The sequence below is a fragment of the Manduca sexta genome, chromosome 14, assembly GCF_014839805.1.
Source record: "Manduca sexta isolate Smith_Timp_Sample1 chromosome 14, JHU_Msex_v1.0, whole genome shotgun sequence".
Taxonomy (NCBI): Eukaryota; Metazoa; Arthropoda; class Insecta; order Lepidoptera; family Sphingidae; genus Manduca; species Manduca sexta.
The window spans coordinates 9,868,774-9,892,177 of NC_051128.1; the positions used below are offsets into that span (position 1 = coordinate 9,868,774).

A 23,404-nucleotide genomic window follows, 5' to 3' on the forward strand; every position below is an offset into this window, starting at 1 on the left:
TGCTCCGCTCCTATTGGGTATAGCGTGATAATATATAGCCTATAGCACTCCACGAACAAAGGGCTATCCAACGCAAAAAGAATTTTTCAGTTTGGACCGGTAGTTCCTGAGATTAGCCATTACTGCTCCGCTCCTATTGGGTATAGCGTGATGATATATAGCCTATAGCAATCCACGAACAAAGGGCTATCCAACGCAAAAATATTTTTTCAGTTTGGACCGGTAGTTTCTGAGATTAGCCATTACTGCTCCGCTCCTATTGGGTATAGCGTGATAATATATAGCCTATAGCACTCCACGAACAAAGGGCTATCCAACGCAAAAAGAATTTTTCAGTTTGGACCGGTAGTTCCTGAGATTAGCCATTACTGCTCCGCTCCTATTGGGTATAGCGTGATGATATATAGCCTATAGCAATCCACGAACAAAGGGCTATCCAACGCAAAAATATTTTTTCAGTTTGGACCGGTAGTTTCTGAGATTAGCCATTACTGCTCCGCTCCTATTGGGTATAGCGTGATGATATATAGCCTATAGCACTCCACGAATAAAGGGCTATCCAACGCAAAAAGAATTTTTCAGTTTGGACTGGTAGTTCCTGAGATTAGCGCGTTCAAACAAACAAACAAACAAACTCTTCAGCTTTATATAATAGTATTGATTCTCTTTGGAGTAGGTGTATTGGGATTGCTATAAGATAAATCTAAGGGCACATAGACAACGTTGTAATTAATTCTAGGCCAATAAAGTCAACATTTTAGAACTCATCGAAACCACTAAGTAGGCAAAAGGACAACTATCCACACTGTAAAAATATCCCATTGACAGATGGTAGCTGACAGTTGACAACACAACAATTTTCTATTAAATGTCAGCTGTCTACTCAGTCCATACAATATGTTGGTATTTTAGTGATAATTAATTTATGTTAACCAAATTCCTGTGTCTCAATAACGTAGAAGGTAATGTGCAATCAAAATGTCTGAAGAGGAAAGTGTTGATATCGAACAAGAGTTGGACGAGCTACTGACAAAAGTCCAACCTAACTTGCAGGATGTTATCAAACGGGTGATTATTTATGCTAATTGCTTTTATTTGTTTTCATATTACATTAATAATGATATAACTATATAGAATTGTAATTTTGTATAATGTAAACATTCCAACCGAATATTTTTTATCATAACATATCAAAACTATAGCAACTTTACCAATTATAAGTATTATACTTTAATGTCTTTAATTCTTATTTGCATATTTTTAAGTCATGTACTATAATGTCTAGCTATAACTTACATATTAAACTATAAATATGTTGTTTATGGTCTTGAAAACTTGATTTTGCTTTAAAGAAATCCTGTATTTTATCTGCACAAAATATATTTGTGGTGAGGTTTTGTTATTGTCATTTACTGTACTAGTGCCTAAATAAAAATTTATACAATTTTAAATCTAACACAATTACATCTTTATAGAGCTTTACAAATGTGGTACTGCAACATACCAAGAATGGTGAACAGGTGAAGCCAGATGTACTCGGAGACACTTCATATTTTGCCAAAAACACTCAAGTGTGAGTAATATTACTTATTTCTTAATGTTATAAACTATAACAAAATAATACAATCACAGATAAGAAAAGTAAATTAAGACTGCTTGATAAATCCTTACTATGTTTACATAATGATTAAATGATTCTAAATAATGTCTTTATAGGAGTATTTCTTTTATTTTACTATAATTTACAAATAATTTAGATTAACTGATAGCAAGGGAACACCACCATTTATGAACCCAGAGGCATCCCATGCAGTGCAGTCTGGAATTGTGCCCTGCAAATTCCATTGGCTCATCCTCTTTTAAATGGGACCTAACATATCTGCTCAAATATGGACATGTAACAAACACCTCTGGCTACTTTTCAAAAAGTAAAAATATACAAGCTTATGTTTAAAAGTATATAAATATAATATTTTAATTTACTGCCCTTAAAAAAGTTGTAATACTATGTTACAGCAGTGGCAATGGGTCCATATAACATGATTCGTGCTGGCTTCCCTATATTATGTAGAGTCTAATTTTCATTAGAACATTTTACAGACCGTATTTACACATATTAGTACCTCTAGGTTGTCGGGTTCCATTTTGAAAAATTATACCTTTAGCCGCTGTGTTAAAGTACAGAATAAAGTACAGAGTTAAGTTACAGTACACAAAGTATGAATATAATAGTCTTTTATTATAGAAACCTGACAAGACTGGAACTAGTGAAGTCTCCGACATTCCATGTACAAAACCTATCGCTGGATCTCAAGTCTATGGCTCTTAGTCTGCGTTGTTCTCTGGGAGAGGTTAATGTGAGAGGCATATACAGCGCTTACAATGAGAACTTGTTTAATTTAATACCTGTCATGGCAGAAGGGCATGTTGTGTAAGTATTCTTATTATGTGTATACAGCATGTACTTAAATTATGACTAAAACAGGGTGTTGCAAGAAAAGGATACCAATCTTTAAAAGATAAGACAATGTTAAGATCTGAAGCTAAAACCTTTATTATCATTTTATTTCAATATTAATTTGATAAACCCAGCATTACAAATACATAACAATCATAATTCAAATACAGACAAAAGCTAACTTATTACAATATAATTATGGTACACACATGGTGCCATCTGCTTGCTCTAGTATTATCACAAATGTTAATTGTTTTAAACACCTAATTAACATTTTATAACACTTCAATAGGTCTGTTCATGATGGACGAGGTAATGTATATTTTCAGATAATTTGAACCCCAAGCTTAAATGCAAGGATTTTGCTTAAGTCAATTTGCATATAATCATTGAATACATAAATATTATACTGCATTGCCATCTTTGGATCAAAAATATTTTTAAGTATTATAAGAAACAAGCTACCGTAACACAATATAAATGCTGCTTTAATACTATACTAGTTTAGATTTTAAATAAATTCTCAATCAATAGAACATTTTTAATGACTACATAATCATGATTCCCAAATTAAAGCTGATCATGCTGTATAATTTTACATAAAATTTTTAAATTATTTATGCTGTTTAAATTAACTGAGATCTTGGGTTCAATCCTCAGGTTGAGTGAAATTATATTAGGAGATTTTACAAAATATCAGCCTGGAGTCTTGAATGTATGCCTGATTTGGCATTGGTTCTTACCCATCAATATGGTATGCACATGACGAAAAGTAAGTGTGCACTAGTGTTGCCAGACGTCCCGTATTTAAGGCACATTTTAAAATGTCCCGTAAATCGATCAATCTACGATTGACAAGTACTCACGCACGCAACGTTTGCAATTTCGCATACGTATCAATACGACTCAGTTTTTAATAAATTTTATAAAAAGCGAGTTGATACCCGTTTTTAATTATGATTATGTTAAAACTTACTCGATCCTCGGAAAAATATAAAAAAATGTCACAAAATAACTTTATTTCTTATTTGTCCCGGATAAAAAACTGAAATCCCGTATTTTTTGACTATTTAGGCAAATATTCGTCGTTTACTTACACACTATATTATTCTTGTGTGTTTGTGTATAATCTGTTTATAAAAATGCAATGTATTGGTGCACTACTTCTAGCATATCGTTATCAAACATGACTGCAGATGTGAATGTGGGCCTGGTGCTGGAAGACGACGCTTTCTCCTTCATCAACCCCGGCATAGAGTTTACGCACGACGAGGTCTTAGTAAAGGTAATAGATTATTTCATTTATTCATTATTTAGACATTATACCAATTGCAAAGAACTAAGCTGAGATACATATTTCAACTTTACTCTCTTTCTCTCTCTACTTTGTTGAGGTGGGATATATATTTATATCCGGCCGGATAGCGAACACCGAACACAAGGTAGTAAAACCCGCCATAGAGACCATGTAAGTGTGTTGCGTTCCGAGATCAGCCTGTGTATATCCGGTTCCAACAGGCATAATTGTGTCGACTGCCGAGGTGGAATCATCTCTCGTCAGTCACCTTCAGGTGCAGTGGCCTCAATTTGACGTGCCCGCAAAAAAAAAATCTTATAACTGTTTTTTTTTATGTTTATGTGTAGACCGCGAATAATACGAATTAAGTTATGTTCTATGGTAATTTACTGAGCTATGCGAGCTAAGCTAAATTAACTGCTAAATTCTTCATCTGTAACCATCGTTAGTATAGATACCTGTTATTCATTTTAAAATTAAAATCATTCTTAAAACTTGATAATGTAAATATCATGATATAAAATTAAACTAAATGAATATGATTTTTAAATAAGTTGTATTGTATCAAATAATAGATTAATTAAATTGATGCAGACTGAACACGAATTCATATTTCATAATACTTATAGGATATTATTGAAAAAAGTTTGCTTGCAAAAAAAACTAACTGGAATTTTCCTAATGAATCATTAGGTACAATCAGCAATAAAAGTAGATAGATCCTTCAAATCGCCTATACATGTCTGTTGCAGTAATAAAGTTTATTTTACTTTGACTTTGCTCAGGTAGTGATTTAAAATAAAATGACACGGGTGCTCTGTACGAGATCTGTATTGCAACTAACTTAACACAAAAAAATATAACGCTTACACATTCACGCTTGTGACTCGAACATCCCGCCCACCAAAGGACCTAGTCCTTTACAAATACTTTAAATGAAAAAGAACAAAAATCTAACAAATTACACAATAATTTCTAACATGAGAATTTAAATAAACAGAACTTAAAGTATTATGAACAAAACTTAATAAACAACAGCTTAACTACACATTGTTATACTATTCAAGCATTATTATCGATTGGCAACGCACAAATTTTAGACAATGATCGTTTAACTATTCCGTTACGACACTTAATACTGTAAACTCTAGTAAGACCATCTTCGCCTGGATGTTTGGCTATAATTCGACCTAGCGACCATTTTCCAGGCGGTAGCTGATCATCCTTTAATATGACTATATCTCCAATCTCAAATTCCCTTTGTATTTTCATCCACTTTGGCCGTGTCTGCAGTCGTGACAAATATTCGGTTTGCCAACGATGCCAAAAATTTGCTACTAGTCGTTGACTTAGTTGCCATCTGGATAGGTAACTAATCTTTTGTTCACGAAGGTCTGGATTAGGTATTGTAACAGGTGCTTCTCCGATCAGAAAATGTCCAGGAGTTAAAATATCTAATTCTGCGTTTGTTGTGTCAATTGGTATCAGAGGGCGTGAATTGAGGCAAGCTTCAATTTGACACAAGATGGTTGTTAGCTCTTCATAGGTCAAGTGAGAATCCAGAATTCTTCTCAAGTGATACTTGGTGGATTTTACACCCGCTTCCCATAGTCCACCGAAATTTGGGCTGTATGGGGGAATAAATTTCCACTGCGTTCCGTCTGCTGCCAGGATATCTACTAGATGACCAGGTAAATCTAAATTTGCTTCTTTCCATGCCGTCTGTAATTCTTTATTCGCGCCGACAAAATTACGACCATGATCACTCCATATTTCAGTACATCTTCCACGGCGGGATACAAATCGATGAAATGCTCCGATAAATGCCTCAGAAGTAAGGTCACTTACTAACTCTAAATGAATAGCTTTTACGGCCATGCAAATAAATATTGCTATATAAGCCTTTTTGGTCTTGGCTCCTCTTCCCTTTGACATCAAAATTTGCAAAGGACCCGCAAAATATACTCCACTATGTTTAAATGGACGAGCAGGAACAGTGCGAACTGAAGGCAAATCTCCCATTAGTTGAGTTCGTGATAAAGCTCTGTGTTTAGCACAAATTATGCATTGGTGTATGCATTTCTTAATTACAGTTTTCACTCGTATTATCCAATATTTAGACTGAATGTAACTCAACATTAATTGTATACCACCATGTAAAGTCTTTCGGTGTGCTTCTGCAACTATAAGATATGTGAGATGACCGTTTGTGTCCAAAATGATTGGATGTTTTTGATCATAGCTAAGATTTGAGTTTCTTAATCTCCCGCCCACCCTGAGAACATTATTTTCATCAAGGTAGGGATTCAAAGTTTTCAATTTACTTTCTTTTGATATGTTCCTTTTCTTCAATAAATTTTCTATTTCTTTAATAAATTCTTCTTTTTGTGCTATTTTTATACATTTTAATAATGAAGATTCTAATTCAGATGTAGTAATTCCTTTGTCTATATTTTCAGGATTCTTCTTATACCTTAGAAATCTTAAACTATATACTATTGTTCTTAAAAGTTCTTGCAATTCATAAAACTTTTCAAAATTTATAACTTTGCATTCTTCGGTTACTATTTTAGAATTTACTACTATTTTTTTTATTTCTATCTCGGTAGGTTTTACGTTTGGTTTACTGAGATTAATATGCTTCTTCTTGAGCCATTCTGGCCCTTCCCACCAGAATTTATTATCTATTAGATTTTCTAAATAAGTACCTCTTGAACCTAAATCTGCTGGATTATCAATAGACTTTACATGAAACCATTGTGTATTAGACGCATTATCCAATATCTCAATAACACGGTTACTTACAAATGGTTTCCATCTTTTGGGGTCACCCAAGAGCCATGACAAAACTACAGTAGAGTCCGTCCAAGCATAAATTTGGTTCTGTTGCAACCTCATGGCCTCTCTCACTTGCGTCAATAGATTAGCAAGAAGGAGAGCACCACACAATTCTAGGCGTGGTAAAGAAATAGCTTTGACTGGTGCCACTCTTGTTTTGGATGCTATAATACCAGTTTTTATATCCCCATTTTCGATTTCTACTCTATAATACACTACTGCACAATATGCTTTCATGGAGGCATCACAATATCCGTGTAGCTGTATTTTATCAATTTCTTTGCCAGTATGTATCCATCGCTTAATTCGTATTCTATGTAAACTATTGAAGCTATCTCGTATCTTTTCCCATTCTTCTGTATGGATCTTTTCAACATTTTCGTCCCAATCAAGTCCTTTCATCCATATATTTTGCAATAAAATTTTGGCAGGAACTATTGCAGGTGATATCCAGCCAAGAGGGTCAAATAAACGTTGTAAATCTGCTAATATGATTCGCTTTGTAGCAATTGTAGACTTGGGTGGTAGTTTTATTTGATATGAAAAAGAATCAGTGGTCATATTCCAAGATAGCCCTAATGTTTTGATTATGCTTTCCTTTATCAATCCTTTGTTAATACAAGCACTCCTTAATGATTCCGGAATTTGTTCTATAAATTCTTTACAATTTGATGCCCATTTTTGCAATATAAATCCTCCAGTTTTTAACAACTCCATTAATTGTTTGCTTGCTTCTATAGCTTCTTCTAGGGTTGAATGTCCACTTATGCAGTCGTCAACATAAAAATCTTCAGACAGTATTCTTGCACCAATAGGATATTTACTTTCTTCATCTATTGATAATTGTTGGAGAGTTTTAATGGCTAAATATGGCGCTGAAGCAGTTCCAAATGTAACTCTTAGAATTCGATAATCTTCGACTTCTTGTGTTGGATCTCTTCTCCACAGAATACGTTGATAATCTATGTTGTCTTTAGCAATTAGTATCATACGATACATTTTCTGAATATCTGCGATGAAGCAAATTTTCTTCAGACGGCATCTCATAATTAAATCTTCCTGTAATTGAGGTCCCACTAATAACATGTCGTTAAGAGAGGTGTTGTTTGAACTCTTACAAGAAGCATCAAAAACTACTCTGACCTTAGTGGTTTCACTGTCTTCTCTTACAACTGCGTGGTGTGGTAGATAAATTGCAGGTTTATCTAACTCTTCTTTAGGTACCTTTTCCATATGATTAAGTTGTATATATTCTTCCATGACCTTAGAATATTCTTCTTTTAATTTTGGCTTGATTTCTAACTTCCTTTCTAATTGTTCTAGCCTTTTTAATGCAATACTTCTTGTAGATCCTATATTTTCTGGTGATGTTTTAAATGGCAATGTAACTACATACCTCCCCTCTGCTGTTCTAGTGTGAGTTGTGTGGTATATTTCTTCGCATATTTTTTCTTCAGAGGTGAGTTTACGTTTTGTTGATTCATCAATGCTCCAAAGATTTTTCAATAAGGTGTCCATGTTAACATCTATGTGGTGATGCATCACTACCACATGATTGTTGGATCTTATAGATTCTAAAATGTTGCCGAACAATATCCAACCAAGGCTTGTTTCTTGAGCTGAAGGTGAGCCTGGTGGACCTTTCACCAAATTATTTTTCACTATCTCTGTATATACATCAATGCCAAGTAATAAGTCGATTTTACTCGACACGAAGTATTGTGGATCGGCTAAGTAAAGACCGTCTAAGTGAGACCACATCCTGTTTGGTCGTATTGAAGAACTTGGTAACTTAGACGTGATACATGATTTTAATACGTATGCTCTGACAGGGGTATTAAAATGTTTATCATACCTTGATATAATCTTCAGCTGTACTACATAATTTACTGAAGTTGTGGTAGCTCCAACACCGGTAATCGAACCTTGTACATGAATTTTCTTGAGTCGAAGCAGTTGAGTTGCGCTCTCTGTTATAAATGATGCTTGCGACCCAGGATCGATCAGTGCTCGTAATGTTGTCTCCTGACCAAATTCATTCTTGGCTACTACTAATGCAGTTGCTAATAATCCTCTATTCTGCTTACATGCGAAGTTTGACACGATTGACTCATCCTGAAGAGCTTCTTGTATGTTCTCCTTAGCGTGCATTGTTGAAATTCCAGGTGTATTATTTATCTTCTCAATTTCCTGTGAATATTGTTTCTTCTTATAATGAAGAAGTGAATGGTGACGCTTTCCACATATCTTACAAGAATTCTTCTGTCTACAATTATACACTGGATGGCCTGATAATAAGCAGTTGTAACACAGTTGATTGGTTTTAACGATCTCGATTCTCTTTTCTGGGTCAAATTTCACGAATTCTTTACAATGGCATAATAAATGTTCTCCGTTACATAATTTGCAGGCTACTTGTATGGTGGTGGTATGTAATGAACGTGTTTCTTTATTTATCTTTTGACAATTTAATGGAACTTAAGTCGTTAATTCTAGAGTATGTATTCTATCCACCAAAAACGTAATAAGATTTGTAAATGTGGGTAATTCGATTTTGTACTCTCGACTTACAAATGTTTCCCACTCCGAATGTGTCTCACGATCCAATTTTTGCACTGTTAGGAAAATGATCATAGGATCCCAACCAGTCGTAGAAATATCTAAATTATTTAAACTATGCAAACACTCTTTTGTACTGTCGATTAGTGTTTCAATCTGCATTGGTAAATACGTGTTCACTTTTTTCAATGAAAATAATCTTTTTAGGATAGAATTCATTATAAGTCGCTTGTGGCTATATCTCGTTTTTAAAGTATCCCAAGCGTTTTCATAATTTCGTTCAGTAGTTTTAATATGTTTGATCGCATTTCTTGCCTCGCCTGTCAAACATGAAAAATAATTTTTGCACGTTCTTTAACTTCTTATTATTATGCACTACAACCGTAAATGTATCTTCGAACGATTGCCAATCTTCATATGCGCCCGAAAATGTAGGTAGATTTAACCTTGGTAGTTTGACCTCAGAGTCACTCAATTCTTCTAATTGTGATGATGCATTCTGAGACGAGTCTTCTTTTTTCTTTTCATTTAATGACTGGAGCATATCTATCATATCTGACTTCAAATCCAAATAAACTTCTTCGCACTGACTGTACAATTCTTCTTTAAAAAATGCAATATTCTTACGCTGTTCCTTCTTTGTATTCTTCAGAAGATTTTGGTATCCATTTTTATATGAATTCCAATAGTCTTCTAAACTTTGTAATCTTGCTTCAACGAAACCTTTAGTCAGTCTTATTTTCGGTGCTTTCTTAAAATTTGCTTTAGTCTTCAATATATTGTCTGTTAGGTCTTCTAAAATTTCCAGTGTTTGTTCGAAAGATGCCATTTTATAACTTGTTTGTTTAATCGTCGTAAAATATTCTCTCAGTAATAACTATTGAATGCACAACACGAATATAATTTGTATAGCAGCAGCCGAGTGTTTCTATTCATCACTAATGAGCTTCATATAGAAAAAACGTATCGGCGACGATCCCTATTGTTTCGCCGGCCGGTTCTTCGGTTTCTTGTATGCGGCTCGTTTGGACCATTTGTTGCAGTAATAAAGTTTATTTTACTTTGACTTTGCTCAGGTAGTGATTTAAAATAAAATGACACGGGTGCTCTGTACGAGATCTGTATTGCAACTAACTTAACACAAAAAAATATAACGCTTACACATTCACGCTTGTGACTCGAACATGTCTTTAATTGAAACATTTTAATTTTCTTTATGTTAAGTAAATTAAATCACTTTTATTTTATTTTAGTGAATAAATAACATGTTAGGACAAAAAGTGTACAGGCGATTTCAATCATTTCACTGGTGGTAGGTCTCTCATATTATGTGAGAGTCCGCCTGGATAGGTGCCACCGCAATGGCAATTTTTGCCGCCAAGCAACAGTGAGTAGTAACTGTTGTGTTCCTGTTTGAAAAACATTGTAGCCATTGTAACTACTGGACAAAATAAGACTTAACATCTCACGTCTCAGGATGACGTGCGCAGTGAAATAGCAAACAATACTATATAATTCAAGGTGTTGGATGGTGTTTACTGTTCATGGGCGGTTGTATTGCTTACTATCAGGCGACTGGCAAGCCCGTCTCGTCATTTAAGCAACAAAAAAAATAAAAAAATTGAAAGTTTGATATGTTCAGCCACTTATGTGAATGATTGTACAAAAACATTATGAAGATACGAATATCGCTCCACTAACATAATATTGTCGACTCGGCAATCTTGTAACTAAAGTAACGTAAAGATTAATAGCAATACCTACACTGATAATAAAAAATGTTAATTTGTTTGTGCGTTATGAAACTAGCTGACTATAATTTCACGCAGATTTGAGGTAGCTTTTTTTTGCTTTGAATAAAAGGACGAGCTTGCCTGATGGTAAGTGATACGACCGCCCATAAACAGTAAAAACATCATCCAGCATCTTGAATTACAAAATATTAAGTAGACATTCCGGTGGTACCTACCCAGGCGGACTCTCACATATGGGCGACCTGCCACCAGTACAATAGTTTCAATAAAACTAGAAATTACATATTATAATAAAGTCAGGTGATAAAGATAGTTCATTCAATTGAATGTCTTACAACATATCTCACGCATCCACTGCTGACACAATCAATAATACAATTCATTTGTGTTTCTTTATTTATCTACGTCCTTTTACAGTAATATAATATATTATCAGCCCTGTATTATACATATACTGTCCCACTTTAGGGCTCGGGCCTCCTCTACTACTGAGAGGGATTAGGCCTTAGTCCACCACGCTGGCCTAGTGCGGATTGGTAGACTTCACACACCTTCGAAATTCCTAGAGAACTTCACTGGTGTGCAGGTTTCCTCATTATGTTTTCCTTCATCGTTAAAGCAGCGATAATTCACAAAGAATACGCACATAATTTTTTGAAAAAGTCAGAGGTGTGTGCCCTTGAGTTCTGAACCTGCGGACATTCCCTTTTACAGTATTGTTCGTTAATAAGACGTACACAATATATGCACAAGTACTGGAAAGTTTTCAATTGTTTATAAATGTTAGATATCGATATAAAACTATTTAAAAATTCACCGCCATTTTTTTTACACCCGAAGATTCCAAGTCTTTGCAGCCCAATATCCAACAAATAGGAATTCGATTATTTGAACACTTTGTTCCGCAGTAATTAAAATAATATTTGTTCGTAACGTATTCGTTTGCTTCGCAGTTATCGTGGCCTTCACCACAAAGGAACGGCGGATACGACTTCACAACCACTGAACAGTTAGCTAAACATATAGGTAAGTACATGTACACTACACTTTAAATTGATTTTTTAAATAAATTACGAGTCGAGCAGCATCATAACTATATCCATGGAGACTCGAGGCAAATTTATGTAATGGGGCTCCTGGTCGGTGCATAATTTGACGAGTCTTTTTTTAGCTCCCGTTTTCAATAAACGATCCCAATCTCAATTTTCAATCCGATTCCGAGAACGAACCAATCAAAATAACTCTTTTGTAAACATGTCAAAAAAAACTTTGTTCTGATTGGTCCATTTTTGATAAAGATCGAAAAAAGCGATCGGGATCATTTATTGAAAATGGCGGTTGGTTACAATAAGACTATTTTTGGTTGTAAAGATATCTGTAAAATTGCCTGAATATCAACCCTGTGAACAGAGCCGAGTTAAATCGGTCCGTATCCTCTCGGGTCAAGGGCCGCCTCAACCCGAAAACCCATGGTATTTTACTTTCATGCGACCCTGTAGTTACACCCCTGAAGATAAGCAATTTACTCGCTTTGTGGTAAATATTACGATTGCCCATAAACGGAAGCAATTCAGTCCAAACTTTGAATACAATGCACTTAGTGGCACTAATATTTCGCTCGTTCGATATATCATAATGATTAGCAAAAAGAAATACACGTCGAAATGAGAACTTCCGCATTTTTTTTTTAATTGGGTAATTATAGCTACATCGTACAAATAATGTAATAGCTATTATTACACAATGCTGCTTGGTGGTAAAAATAGACATGGCTGCTACACTACCGGGCTTTCACATCCCATACAAAACTAAAAAAACAAGAATGCAAAATATATATAAAGTCTACAGAAAACGTTCCTACATTAGCATTTCAAATTGTTAGGAAGTTGACAAAACTGGTTACACTGAGTCGTGTATATGCGAGCAAACACAATTCCTAAAATCGACTTTATCTGTTCATGAATAATACATCTTTCCGTATACGATAAGTTTAATTTGAAGATTATTATGTATCTAACATATCAAGACGAGCAGGTTGCTCGCTTGATTGTAAACGACACGATTAATCATGAATAGCTATTCCACTTACAAATTTGAACTGTATGACTCTGAACTAAATGCGCCTGAGACAATAAATCAGTCTTTCTCAAAGTAGACGATAATGCCTCCTTGTGGGCGCTGCAGGCTTTCATGGTAGAGCGTCTAGAAGATTTTGACAGATCGGGAGATGGGTTGAGGGGTGATGAAGTAATACCAATTTTCACTTAAATCGGTTTAGTAATTTAGCAAAGATAGCGTCAATATTAAACATATACTTGCACATATATAATATTAGTACAGATGAAATGATTGAAATGAAATGATTTTACTTAGAAAAACGCTCATAAGACACAATTGGTATATTGAAATTTATTAACTTCGAGGGCGCCAGATTATAATTTTCTCGTGGTAAGATATATTTTATATCCGCCCAGATAGCGACCACCGTACACAAGGTGTTAAAACCTGCCATAGTGGCCCGCGTAAGTGTCTCCCGTTCCAGAATCAGCCTGTGTATATCCGGTTCCAACAGGTTTGCATAATTGTGTCGTATGCTGAGGGGTAATCATCCCTCATCAGTCGACATTCTATTAGACCCCACTCTACTTACCATCAGGTGCAGTTGCGTGACAAAATGATTCTCAAAGTAGGCAACAGACGAGATAAGTTTGAGAACCTATGGAATGGATGAGACATGTCATAATTGCCGAATGGCTACAATGATTTTAGATATGTGCTTTTTGTATATGGCTGCGGCACAGTGACTCCACTGTACCTGAGTTGTTCGGACTACGTAGAGTATCGATTGACGAGAGATGAATAAATGCTCCCTGAGACTCGCCGAGCTTCACCGCTCGGTGTCATAAAATGCATGCCACTGCTGATCCTGGCTTACAGGAGTTGAATTAACGGTTGTGAGGGAATAGTCTGTTTACCACACTGAAAATGAAGAAGCAAGCAGGTTGGTATAATTATACTGAACATCAAGGAATGCTTTCATCTCTTGTCGGTTGTCATGTACAGTGAAGTCACTGTCTTAAATAAGAAAAACATTGCTGCAATAAATTTGTAAATACAATTGTGTTCCTTTACAGACGACTTACCCCTGACTGCGGCGATATCTTTGCCGCTTTATTCACTGTTAAGGGATAAATTACAACGGCATCTGGCGCTGTGTTTGCGACAAGCAACGAGCATATCTGAGGTCGTGTCGTGCAACCCGAACCTATATGAGGCTTATAGGTAACGTAAAAACTGTTGTAGATAATGAATTGGGTATTTGTTTTTAATCTATATGTGTTATGTTTTTTTCTGTACTTTTCCAAATATTTTTTTATTTTTTTTTTAAATGACTGAGGAACTTACCGTTCCTCTGATGGTAAACGATACGACCGCCCATAAACAGTAGAAACACCATTCAACACGTTGAATTACAAAGTATTGTTTGGTATTTCACTGCGCTCGCCATCCTGAGACATGAGATGTTAAGTCCCATTATGTCCAGTAGTTACACTGGGTACAATGTCCTTCAAACCGGAACAAAATAGTGACTACACACTGCTGCTCGGCGGTAGAAATAGACATGGCGGTAGTACCAACCCAGACGGACTCCCACATATGAGAGACCTACCACCAGTAAATAAAGCACACCAGTAACCCAAAGAAAGTAAAATAAAAAAAAATAATATTAATATTAAAATTTATCGAATAATATTGACTGGTGGCGTTGTTGTATTACGGTACGACTGCAGTGCTAACGTCTCTGGTTCGATGCCTGAGTTGGGCTAAATAATATTGGGTTTTTCTACTCGGTATTAGCCCAGAGTCCGAAATTTACGCCCGACATGGCGATAGGCTCGCCCCCTATCACATCATAGGACGGTACGCACGGGGAAATGTGGGTGCACTAGTTACGCCTCTGCCTACCCCTTTCACTGATAAAAGGCATGAGTGTGTATTTTTACTTATCTTCACCGATTTCTGTAACGACGTCCTTTTGATGCACCATTAAGCTGTGAAACAATTTGGTATAATGTCTAAGTAAAACCTGAAGAACTAATTAGGTAGGCCGGCATAATTATACCTACCTTCGAGATTGTTTGTCTGTATATTTCTTTGTTTTTTTCAGTTCAATGGTAGACTGTTTGGCTCAGAACGGCAACAAAGTGATAGATATCATTCTGATCAACATGAGAAGAACGCTTCTGCAAACATGTAGGGAGGTGTTGGAGCTACCGCCATTACATGCCACGTTTATGCACAAGGTGATTGATCAATACATTAGAATGAGTTTTGTGATATTAAAACTATTTGAAAGTACAGTCAACCTCAAATATGCGGATAAGATATGAATATGGAAGGTCTTCCTGTCAAGTATCAATGAACACATTCATTGGTGCTGACCGTACATAAAAAAATCTTATGTGTTGAGTAAACATTTTTCTAAGTGCATTAAAAAACTAAAATCGTCGTAATTAATTAAGAATTTTCTGTCATGCAATATCTTTATTAATTTGTTTTCTTACTATTTTTTTTATTTACCTTTGAAACGTTAACATGATACAAATGTTTTTAGAACATCCTGTATTTAAACAAACATTTAAAAATTACTCAAAATATAATTTACTCAAGCACAAAATGACGTAGCCAAAAAGGCAGTACAGACAATACAGGCTGGTACTATTACAAAATGTTGAGTAATTCAAATATTTTCCAGATAGGTTCAACATCGTTCGTTGGCAGGTTCGAAACGGATACAGGGTGGGTGAAAAACCTGGCCACAATAAACAGGATCAACGACGTTAGCGTCAGTAGGGTTGACCCCATGAAAACCACCTTCCGTGTCACTCTTAGGATAAAAGATTTTCAGGTAAGCGACAATAATATCTAACGCGGATATTAACAAACAATCGCATAAAGTACAACGTCATCGCCATTCGTTAGATGGCGCTGTACATAATATGCCGAAATGGATCGCCACCGTGATTTCGTTGCTGTAGCAAATGAATATGTGTTGTTCTGCTGTATAACAATATTAAACTGTAAAGTTTCATCCAAATCATACATCCATCCTCACAAACTTTCGCATTTATGTTAGTATGGTGTTACCTTTTTTTATACTGGAAAAGGATGTGTGGTACTTTTATTCTGGAATAGGGGCTATCACCGTGAAATTGAAAGTTTATCATGCAGGCGAATCCGCAAGCGATTCCTAGTTAATATAAACGCCATATAAAAAACAGAGTAGCTAGCATTATATGTTATATTTATTTCGATTAAATTGTTGTATGGGAATTTAAACAGCGCCCTGGTGATGAATATTGGATGTGTGTAAACTTTAAATAATGTATCGTGTAACCATGGCAAACTCAACATGTATAGAAATCAACAATACGAATCTGTTGACGTATAGTATTGTCAAACAAGTATATGGTAATAGTTATTACATTACCCGATATGATTGTTTTACAGTACAGTATTTCATAAGATATGTATATCCCTAGATTGGCTACGACGAGTACCGTATCAAGGCGATGGGCGTGTCGTGCAGCGGGCGGCTCGTGGCCGCGTTCAACGACAACGCGCTGCACATGGCCGTCACCGTCGGCCTCGCGCAGTGGGAGCCGTACGCGCAGCTCGACGACCTGCGGCTGCAGCGGATGGAGTCAGTACAACGTGCTAGCCCAAACGATGGCGAATTTTTATTAATTGAAGTATCATTCTTGATAAAAAAAATGAGTACTTATAACATGCTATTTTTTTTGGTTACCAGCTATAGTTTTGTTGGTATACAATCTCAATTCTTACCGTATCCGAATTAAGTTGTGGCACTGCTGGCATGTGAATCGTCTCAGCACTAGTTCTAGAGGAATAAACTGCAATATGTTGAGTCGTCGACTGCCTCGGTGGCGTAGTTGTATTGCATGTCCGGTACAATAGCGCTCTGAGGTCCTGGGTTCGAATCCCGGGTCGGGCAAAGTGATATTTGGGTTTTTCTGCTCAGTATCAGCCCGGAGTCTGGAATTTGTGCCCGATATGGCGATAGGCTCGCCCCCTATCACATCATGGGACGGAACATACTTGGCGAAAAGTGGGTGCCCTAGTTGCGCCTCTGCATACCCCTTCGGGGATAAATGCGTGATGTTATGTGTTGTAAATATGGTATATGTTCTTAGTAATTAAATAAAGTTAGTAAAAAGATGTTATTGACACGAGTGTTTATTTCGGACTAAAGAGAAGTAACTATGGCAAACAAAATACAATTAGTTCTAAAAATAGAACATATAAAAATAATAAGTCACGACGAAGGTTACAATCTCCAACAGCCGCCCTTAATCGCAGTTGTGACAGAAACAAAACAAATAAAATAATTAAGTTTCTAAACCTAAGTTAACTACACATCGTTTGTGTGCTAGAGGTCCGAGGGCCTTCGTTAGTACATCAGCAGGCATATCGTTACTTTTTATATATTCTAACTTAACAATATTATTAGATACCTTTTCCCTAATAAAGTGAAACCTAGTATCTATATGCTTCGTCCTGCTGTGGTGTACAGGATTTCGAACAAGATTAATGGCACTTTGGCTGTCAGAAGCTAAGTTAACTGAACAAAGTATACCTGTTATCTCGTATATAAACCGACGTAAGTAACACGCTTCCTTCGTGGCAGACGCTAATGCCATATATTCTGACTCGGCCGAACTTAATGCAACAGTAGGTTGCTTCTTGGATTCCCATGATACTGGACCTCCACTTAACTTGTAAACATAACCGGTGTATGACCTTCTGTCGATTGGACAGTTTGCCCAGTCTGCGTCACAAAAACCCTTTAAAGGTTCTCTATTCTTCCTGTAAACCAATGAATAGTTTAGGGTACCTTTTAGGTATTGCAGAATCCTTTTAGCAGCATTCCAGTGTTCTTTAGTAAAACACGTATTAAATTGACTTAAATAGCTCGTGGCGTAAGCGATGTCTGGTCGTGTGTTTACCGCTAGATACATGAGGCATCCTATTAAGTTTTGATAAGGATAAGACTCACCGACTTGACCATCCATTCTTTTTTCCATATTCTTTTTAATTAATGGAGTATCCACGGCCTTACAATCCTTCATATTAAATTTTTCTAATATAGAAAGAATATAATTTCGCTGGTTCAACCTTATACTCTCGGAATCACTTTCAACTTGTAGTCCCAAATAACATTTCAGTATTCCGAGATCTTTTAATGAAAAATATTTCGACAAATCTTCTCAAAAATTCAAATTCTTGACAGTGTCAAATGTCAAATTAGATTTAAAGAAGACTATTATGTCATCAACAAAATTCCCAATATCATAAGTTCTTTACCATAGAGTTTGGTAGTTTAATTTTGTAAATCCATTTACATGGCATAACCTTTTTTAGGCTTATCTACTAAATTCCATGTATGGAGTTTCATTAAAGAACTATACTCACCAGCCATATTATGGTGCCACTTATCAGCATCATCGGCATGAGTAGCTTCGTAATATGTCGTAGGTTCATTAGAATCTACCATTGACGTATTGTAAGCTTTATAAAAATTTGTTGGTTTTCTGTCTCTGGAAGGGTATCTGCGCTCAGGGTGCGATTCCTGTTCCAAATTTGCTGTCACTTCTTCCACACTAGGCAGCCTTAAGTCACTGAGAGACTCTCGCTCTTCCAGAGTCACTGACTCTTTTGCACTTTCTAGATTTACTGGTAAAGTTGCTTCAGCCGCCGGGCTGATACTCTCATCACAGTCATAGAATTGACAGTCATGATCAAACTCAGACTCAATCTCTTTTTGCTCATCAAATAACAATATAGATTCTGACTCTGCGACAGACTCAGATTGCTTCTGCTTTAGCGCTGTAAAGCAATTTTCAAAAAAGGTTGCATCTCTGGATATAATAACTTTTCGTGGGTTAGCAGGATCCCTAAAAATATAAGTGCCTGGATTTTCAGAATAACCGACGAAAATTGCTTCCTGTGCCTTGACATCTAATTTCTTCCTGTGACACGAAGGTATATGGACTAGAGCTCTACAACCAAACACTTTTAGATGGCTAAGATCACCTTTTCGTCCATACCATTTGTCATAAGGAATTTGTCCACCTAAGGCTCGATGAGGAGACCTATTCTTAAGGTAAATGGCAACTTGGAATGCATCTTCCCAGAATGCTTTCGGTAGTGAACTTTCAGCTAGCAACGTTCTTGCCTTTTCTGTAACCGAACGATGGGTGCGTTCCGCTACTCCAACTTGCTGAGGACTATAAGGCGTCGTTGTTTGATGTTCAATACCTTTTGAAGCAAGATAATCAACAAACTCTTTATTCACGAACTCCTTACCTCCATCAGTCCTAATTGCTTTAATTGTTTTATCTAACTGATTTTCAACAAAACATTGAAACACACAAAATATATCTTTGACTTCTGTTTTAGAAGAAATAAAATAAGCAAACACTTTTCGCGTATAATCGTCTACTATTGTCAACATATATCTATTTCCTTGAAAAGAAGTTGTGGACACCGGTCCCATCAAATCCATATGGATCAGTTCCAAAGGGGAAGTAGCCCTATTAAACGCTAACCTTTTGAAAGGTTTTCTTGCTTGTTTACCTTCCACGCAAGCGATACAACTAGTTTTATCTACTCCTGTATACTTTATACCTACCTTGTGATTTTTCAGTTGGTTCATGCCTATACGACACAAATGTCCTAACCTCTTATGCCATATTTGATAACTATTCTGACAACCAGAGTGCACATCTTGTGTCAAAAAATTATCCGCCACATTCTCGGAAACATTTACAGTACCATCTAAAACGTACAGTCCACCACAGGGCGAGGCATGAGCAACAGATTCACCTGTAAAATTAAAAGTATCAGATTTATAAAAGTTACATCCATTTTTATCAAAAACACAAATAAAACCCTTTTCAACAGTTTTATATACAGATAACAAACTAGCTTTCAAATCTGGTATATAAGCAACATCACTAATATTGTTGACCACGTTCTCGGGCGTGTTTATTGAAATATTTCCAATTCCGCAGCACTTAATCTGTTCTCCATTTGCGACAGTAACAGTACCTTGATTCTGTATCGAGATATTCTGAAACCAGTCCCGTCTAGAAGTCATGTGTCTAGTACAACCTGAATCTACATAAATTATGTCCTTTCTTGGGTTTCCAGAAGTATTAAGACTTGTAAATATCGTATCATTGGTATTTACCGCATTGCCTTTCTCCTTCTTGTTTCTCTGTGGACAGTCTGGTCTCTTATGTCCAGGTGTCTTGCACTCATAACAAACTATATTCTTCTTCATTGACTTAGGCTTCTTCTTCGCATGAAAAACAGAGTCTAATGACGTAGCCACATCTTTGGACATTTCATTAAGCAGTTTTGTTTTCACCAACTCTGTAGTCACGTCTACATTGCAATTTTCTAAAGCCATAATGAGAGGTTCATACCTTGGAGTTAGACCTCCCAAAAGTATTGCAGCAATAGACTTGTCCTCTATGACTACATCAATATCCGCAAGATCCTGTGCGGTTGACATAACTGCGTTAATATATAGTTCAATATTTTTGAACTCTGATAGACTCAACCTGTACAGTCTACGCTCCAAAAATAATCTTCGTCCTATTCCCTTATCTTCAAAGGCTTTTTGCAAACAAGTCCATGCCTCAGATGCAGTTTTCGCACATCTTATATGGGTTATCGCTGCACCTTCTACTGATAAGCATATCTTTGCTAATGCCTTTGCGTCTTTGCGTACCTTTGTAGAGGCAGGGGTTGTGTCTCCATCTCGGTATCCACTAATTGTTTCCCATAAATCCTCATGGATAAGGTAATTTCGCATCTTGAACTTCCAAGTCGGATATCCATCTTTTATCCTCAAACAAGGAAATGGAAAAGATGTGATCGACGCAGGGGAATTCTTCATACTCGAAACATCTCCAGATTCATGTGACATTTTCAGACTATTACTATTTCCTAGTCACAAAAAATATATTCAACTTTATTTTACTAAATAACGTGAAAAAACTAAGAACTAAGCGTTCGTGCTGATAACGTGTTGTAAATATGGTATATGTTCTTAGTAATTAAATAAAGTTAGTAAAAAGATGTTATTGACACGAGTGTTTATTTCGGACTAAAGAGAAGTAACTATGGCAAACAAAATACAATTAGTTCTAAAAATAGAACATATAAAAAATAATAAGTCACGACGAAGGTTACAATCTCCAACATTATGTATGTATGTATGTTGAGTCGTTCCCCTACAGATGCACGGAGCTGCACATGCCGGGCCTGGGCGCGCTGAGCGGGCTGAGCGGCGCGGGGGGCGCGGGGGGCGCGCGCGGGTGGGCGCGCGGCGCGGGCGCGCTGCTGGCGGCGCCGGGCGCGCTGGCGCAGCTGCACCACGAGCTGCACGCCGCGCTCGCCGACCTCGCGCACCTGCCGCTCTGGGACGAACTCACCGAGCGGTGACCGCCCCGCCGCCCCGCCGCCCTACCCAGCAGGTACGGATTTTACTATATGCCAATAGGCAGTGGCTTGGCTATGCCTGTGACATTGCTTAAGTGAGCGGCGGGTGTCGCTTACCATCAGAAGAACCGCTTGTTGGTTTGCCTGCTTAGGAAATTAAAAAACAGTTATACTATAAACTAGCTTTTTGTCTGCAGTTTTGCCCGGATGAAAAACTTTTTCCAAGATAGGTATTTGCCCTGGATAATAGTAGACGCTCAGAAGTAATGTAGTTTTCTATAGAAAAAAAAATATGATTTAATAGTTCTAGAGATTAACACGTTCAAACAAAAAAAACTCTTGAGCTTTATATATTAGAATAGATTTAATAAAGTACTGTTATACCACCCACCGTACATACAATTTATGATCATACATATTTTTTCATTGTTTCTTTATATAATTTATTCTCTATCCTAGTGTGGTCTACATTTAGAGCTGCCGTGACTCATTGACGAGACATCTATCATCTTCGCTTCAATAACAGCGCGATTTCTATTTACTTCATTATTCTTATTTATTCTCGTATACAACTTGCATTTCTTACTCTAATTGTTTATTATTTTTTATTAATGCTATATTTTATATTCTTTATTTACTCTTGAAGTAATTTATCGATATTAGAAAGCAATTTATTAATATTATATTCAAGGCTTTTGCAATAAAAATACATAATTTTATTGAATGTGACTATTTTTAAGTTTATTTGTACATATTGGTATATGGAAAATATTTCCACCGATTAAAATTGTTTGTAAAAATTGTGTTGAAATTGTCGAAAAAATGTTTGTAAATATTTATTTCTCACTGTGAGACAATCTACAGGGTCGTTTTGACATTGCGTTAATAAATGAAAATAAGTACTGGTCTTTACCTCTGCTAACATTGTGCCAAAAATCATCACTTTTACTTACAATTTTTGTTCATAATTTTGTAGATTTATGCGAAAATGGCGCAGGCGTGATTGTTTTCTGACTGAAAGTGCGATGTTGCCGCTGCGACGAATTCTCTTAGAGTAGTAGTAGTGGCATTAAGACGTGTAAAATTAAAATTACTTTTTATTGATATTTATGTTCGAAACTTACACATTTTACATCTACGATTTCGAGTAACTTATTGTAAAATGTTATTTTCAAAACTAAGATTACTATAGTAACGCAATGTCATAATGACCCTGTATAATAACATAATTTAATGCATTGTTATGTATGCAATAATTATTTATGTTCCGCAAGCAATATTATGATTTATGAAATATTTGCATGACTCGGTAATCGCGCAAATGGCTTGTATTTTACAGAAACAATTTGTTACCTTATTTAACGTAAGTAACGTATAAGTTCGAAAACCATGATAACAATGTTATAAAATAATAACTCTTCCTATTCAATTCACAATAAATTAAACCATAATTTTTCAACTATAATGAAACTGCAATATTTGTATGTTCTATTGTCTGTGATTCAATAAAATGAATTTTAAATGGCATAAAAAAAATAAACAATTCTTCTCGCTATAACAGGATCGATCTCGAAACCCAAACAATCAAAATAATTTATCTGTGAACATATCGAGCGAATTATTTTGATTGGTTCATTTTAACGATTGGGTCAAAGCTATCCGTCGATTTGTTGTGATCTAATTTAATTTTAACATAAACTGTGTCCTTTATAAAATGGTTTCTACTATTATACGTCTGTAAAAATATTCAACGTAAAAAGATATTAATAAACAAACATTGTTTATTATTTTAAGTGAAATGGAACGTCCGTAACTATTTGTGTTAACTGGTTGTGAGTGCGCTGCAACTCGTGAGACTGTTGTATTTGTATTTGATTATACAACTTGTTGAATAAATTGGTTGACTATATATTTTTTTTTTATTGCTGGTTGTAGTTGTTTTGCCTATTAGTAATGCTATGAATT

General features: G+C 35.9%; 1 protein-coding gene across 3 annotated transcripts; it reads left to right on the forward strand.

Annotated features, from left to right (window-relative positions):
• Positions 1-817: 817 nt before the first annotated feature.
• On the forward strand, positions 818-23,348 carry LOC115439839. 3 transcript variants are annotated; one of them, XR_005112319.1, is made up of 12 exons: positions 818-1,068; positions 1,476-1,573; positions 2,246-2,431; positions 3,629-3,743; positions 11,860-11,932; positions 14,041-14,188; positions 15,075-15,210; positions 15,663-15,815; positions 16,450-16,610; positions 21,238-21,474; positions 21,637-21,669; positions 21,899-23,348. XR_005112319.1 is itself a non-coding variant. In XM_037438442.1 (11 exons), exons 2-10 carry the CDS (start codon positions 1,531-1,533, stop codon positions 21,440-21,442), a joined length of 1,233 nt encoding a protein of 410 aa, XP_037294339.1. In that variant the 5' UTR covers positions 818-1,068; positions 1,476-1,530; the 3' UTR covers positions 21,443-21,474; positions 21,899-23,348. The 3 variants fall into 3 exon arrangements, 2 of the variants coding, with proteins under 2 accessions (XP_037294339.1, XP_037294338.1); XM_037438442.1 differs by lacking the exon at positions 21,637-21,669 and having other exon boundaries at positions 2,233-2,431; XM_037438441.1 differs by lacking the exon at positions 21,637-21,669.
• Positions 23,349-23,404: the final 56 nt, after the last annotated feature.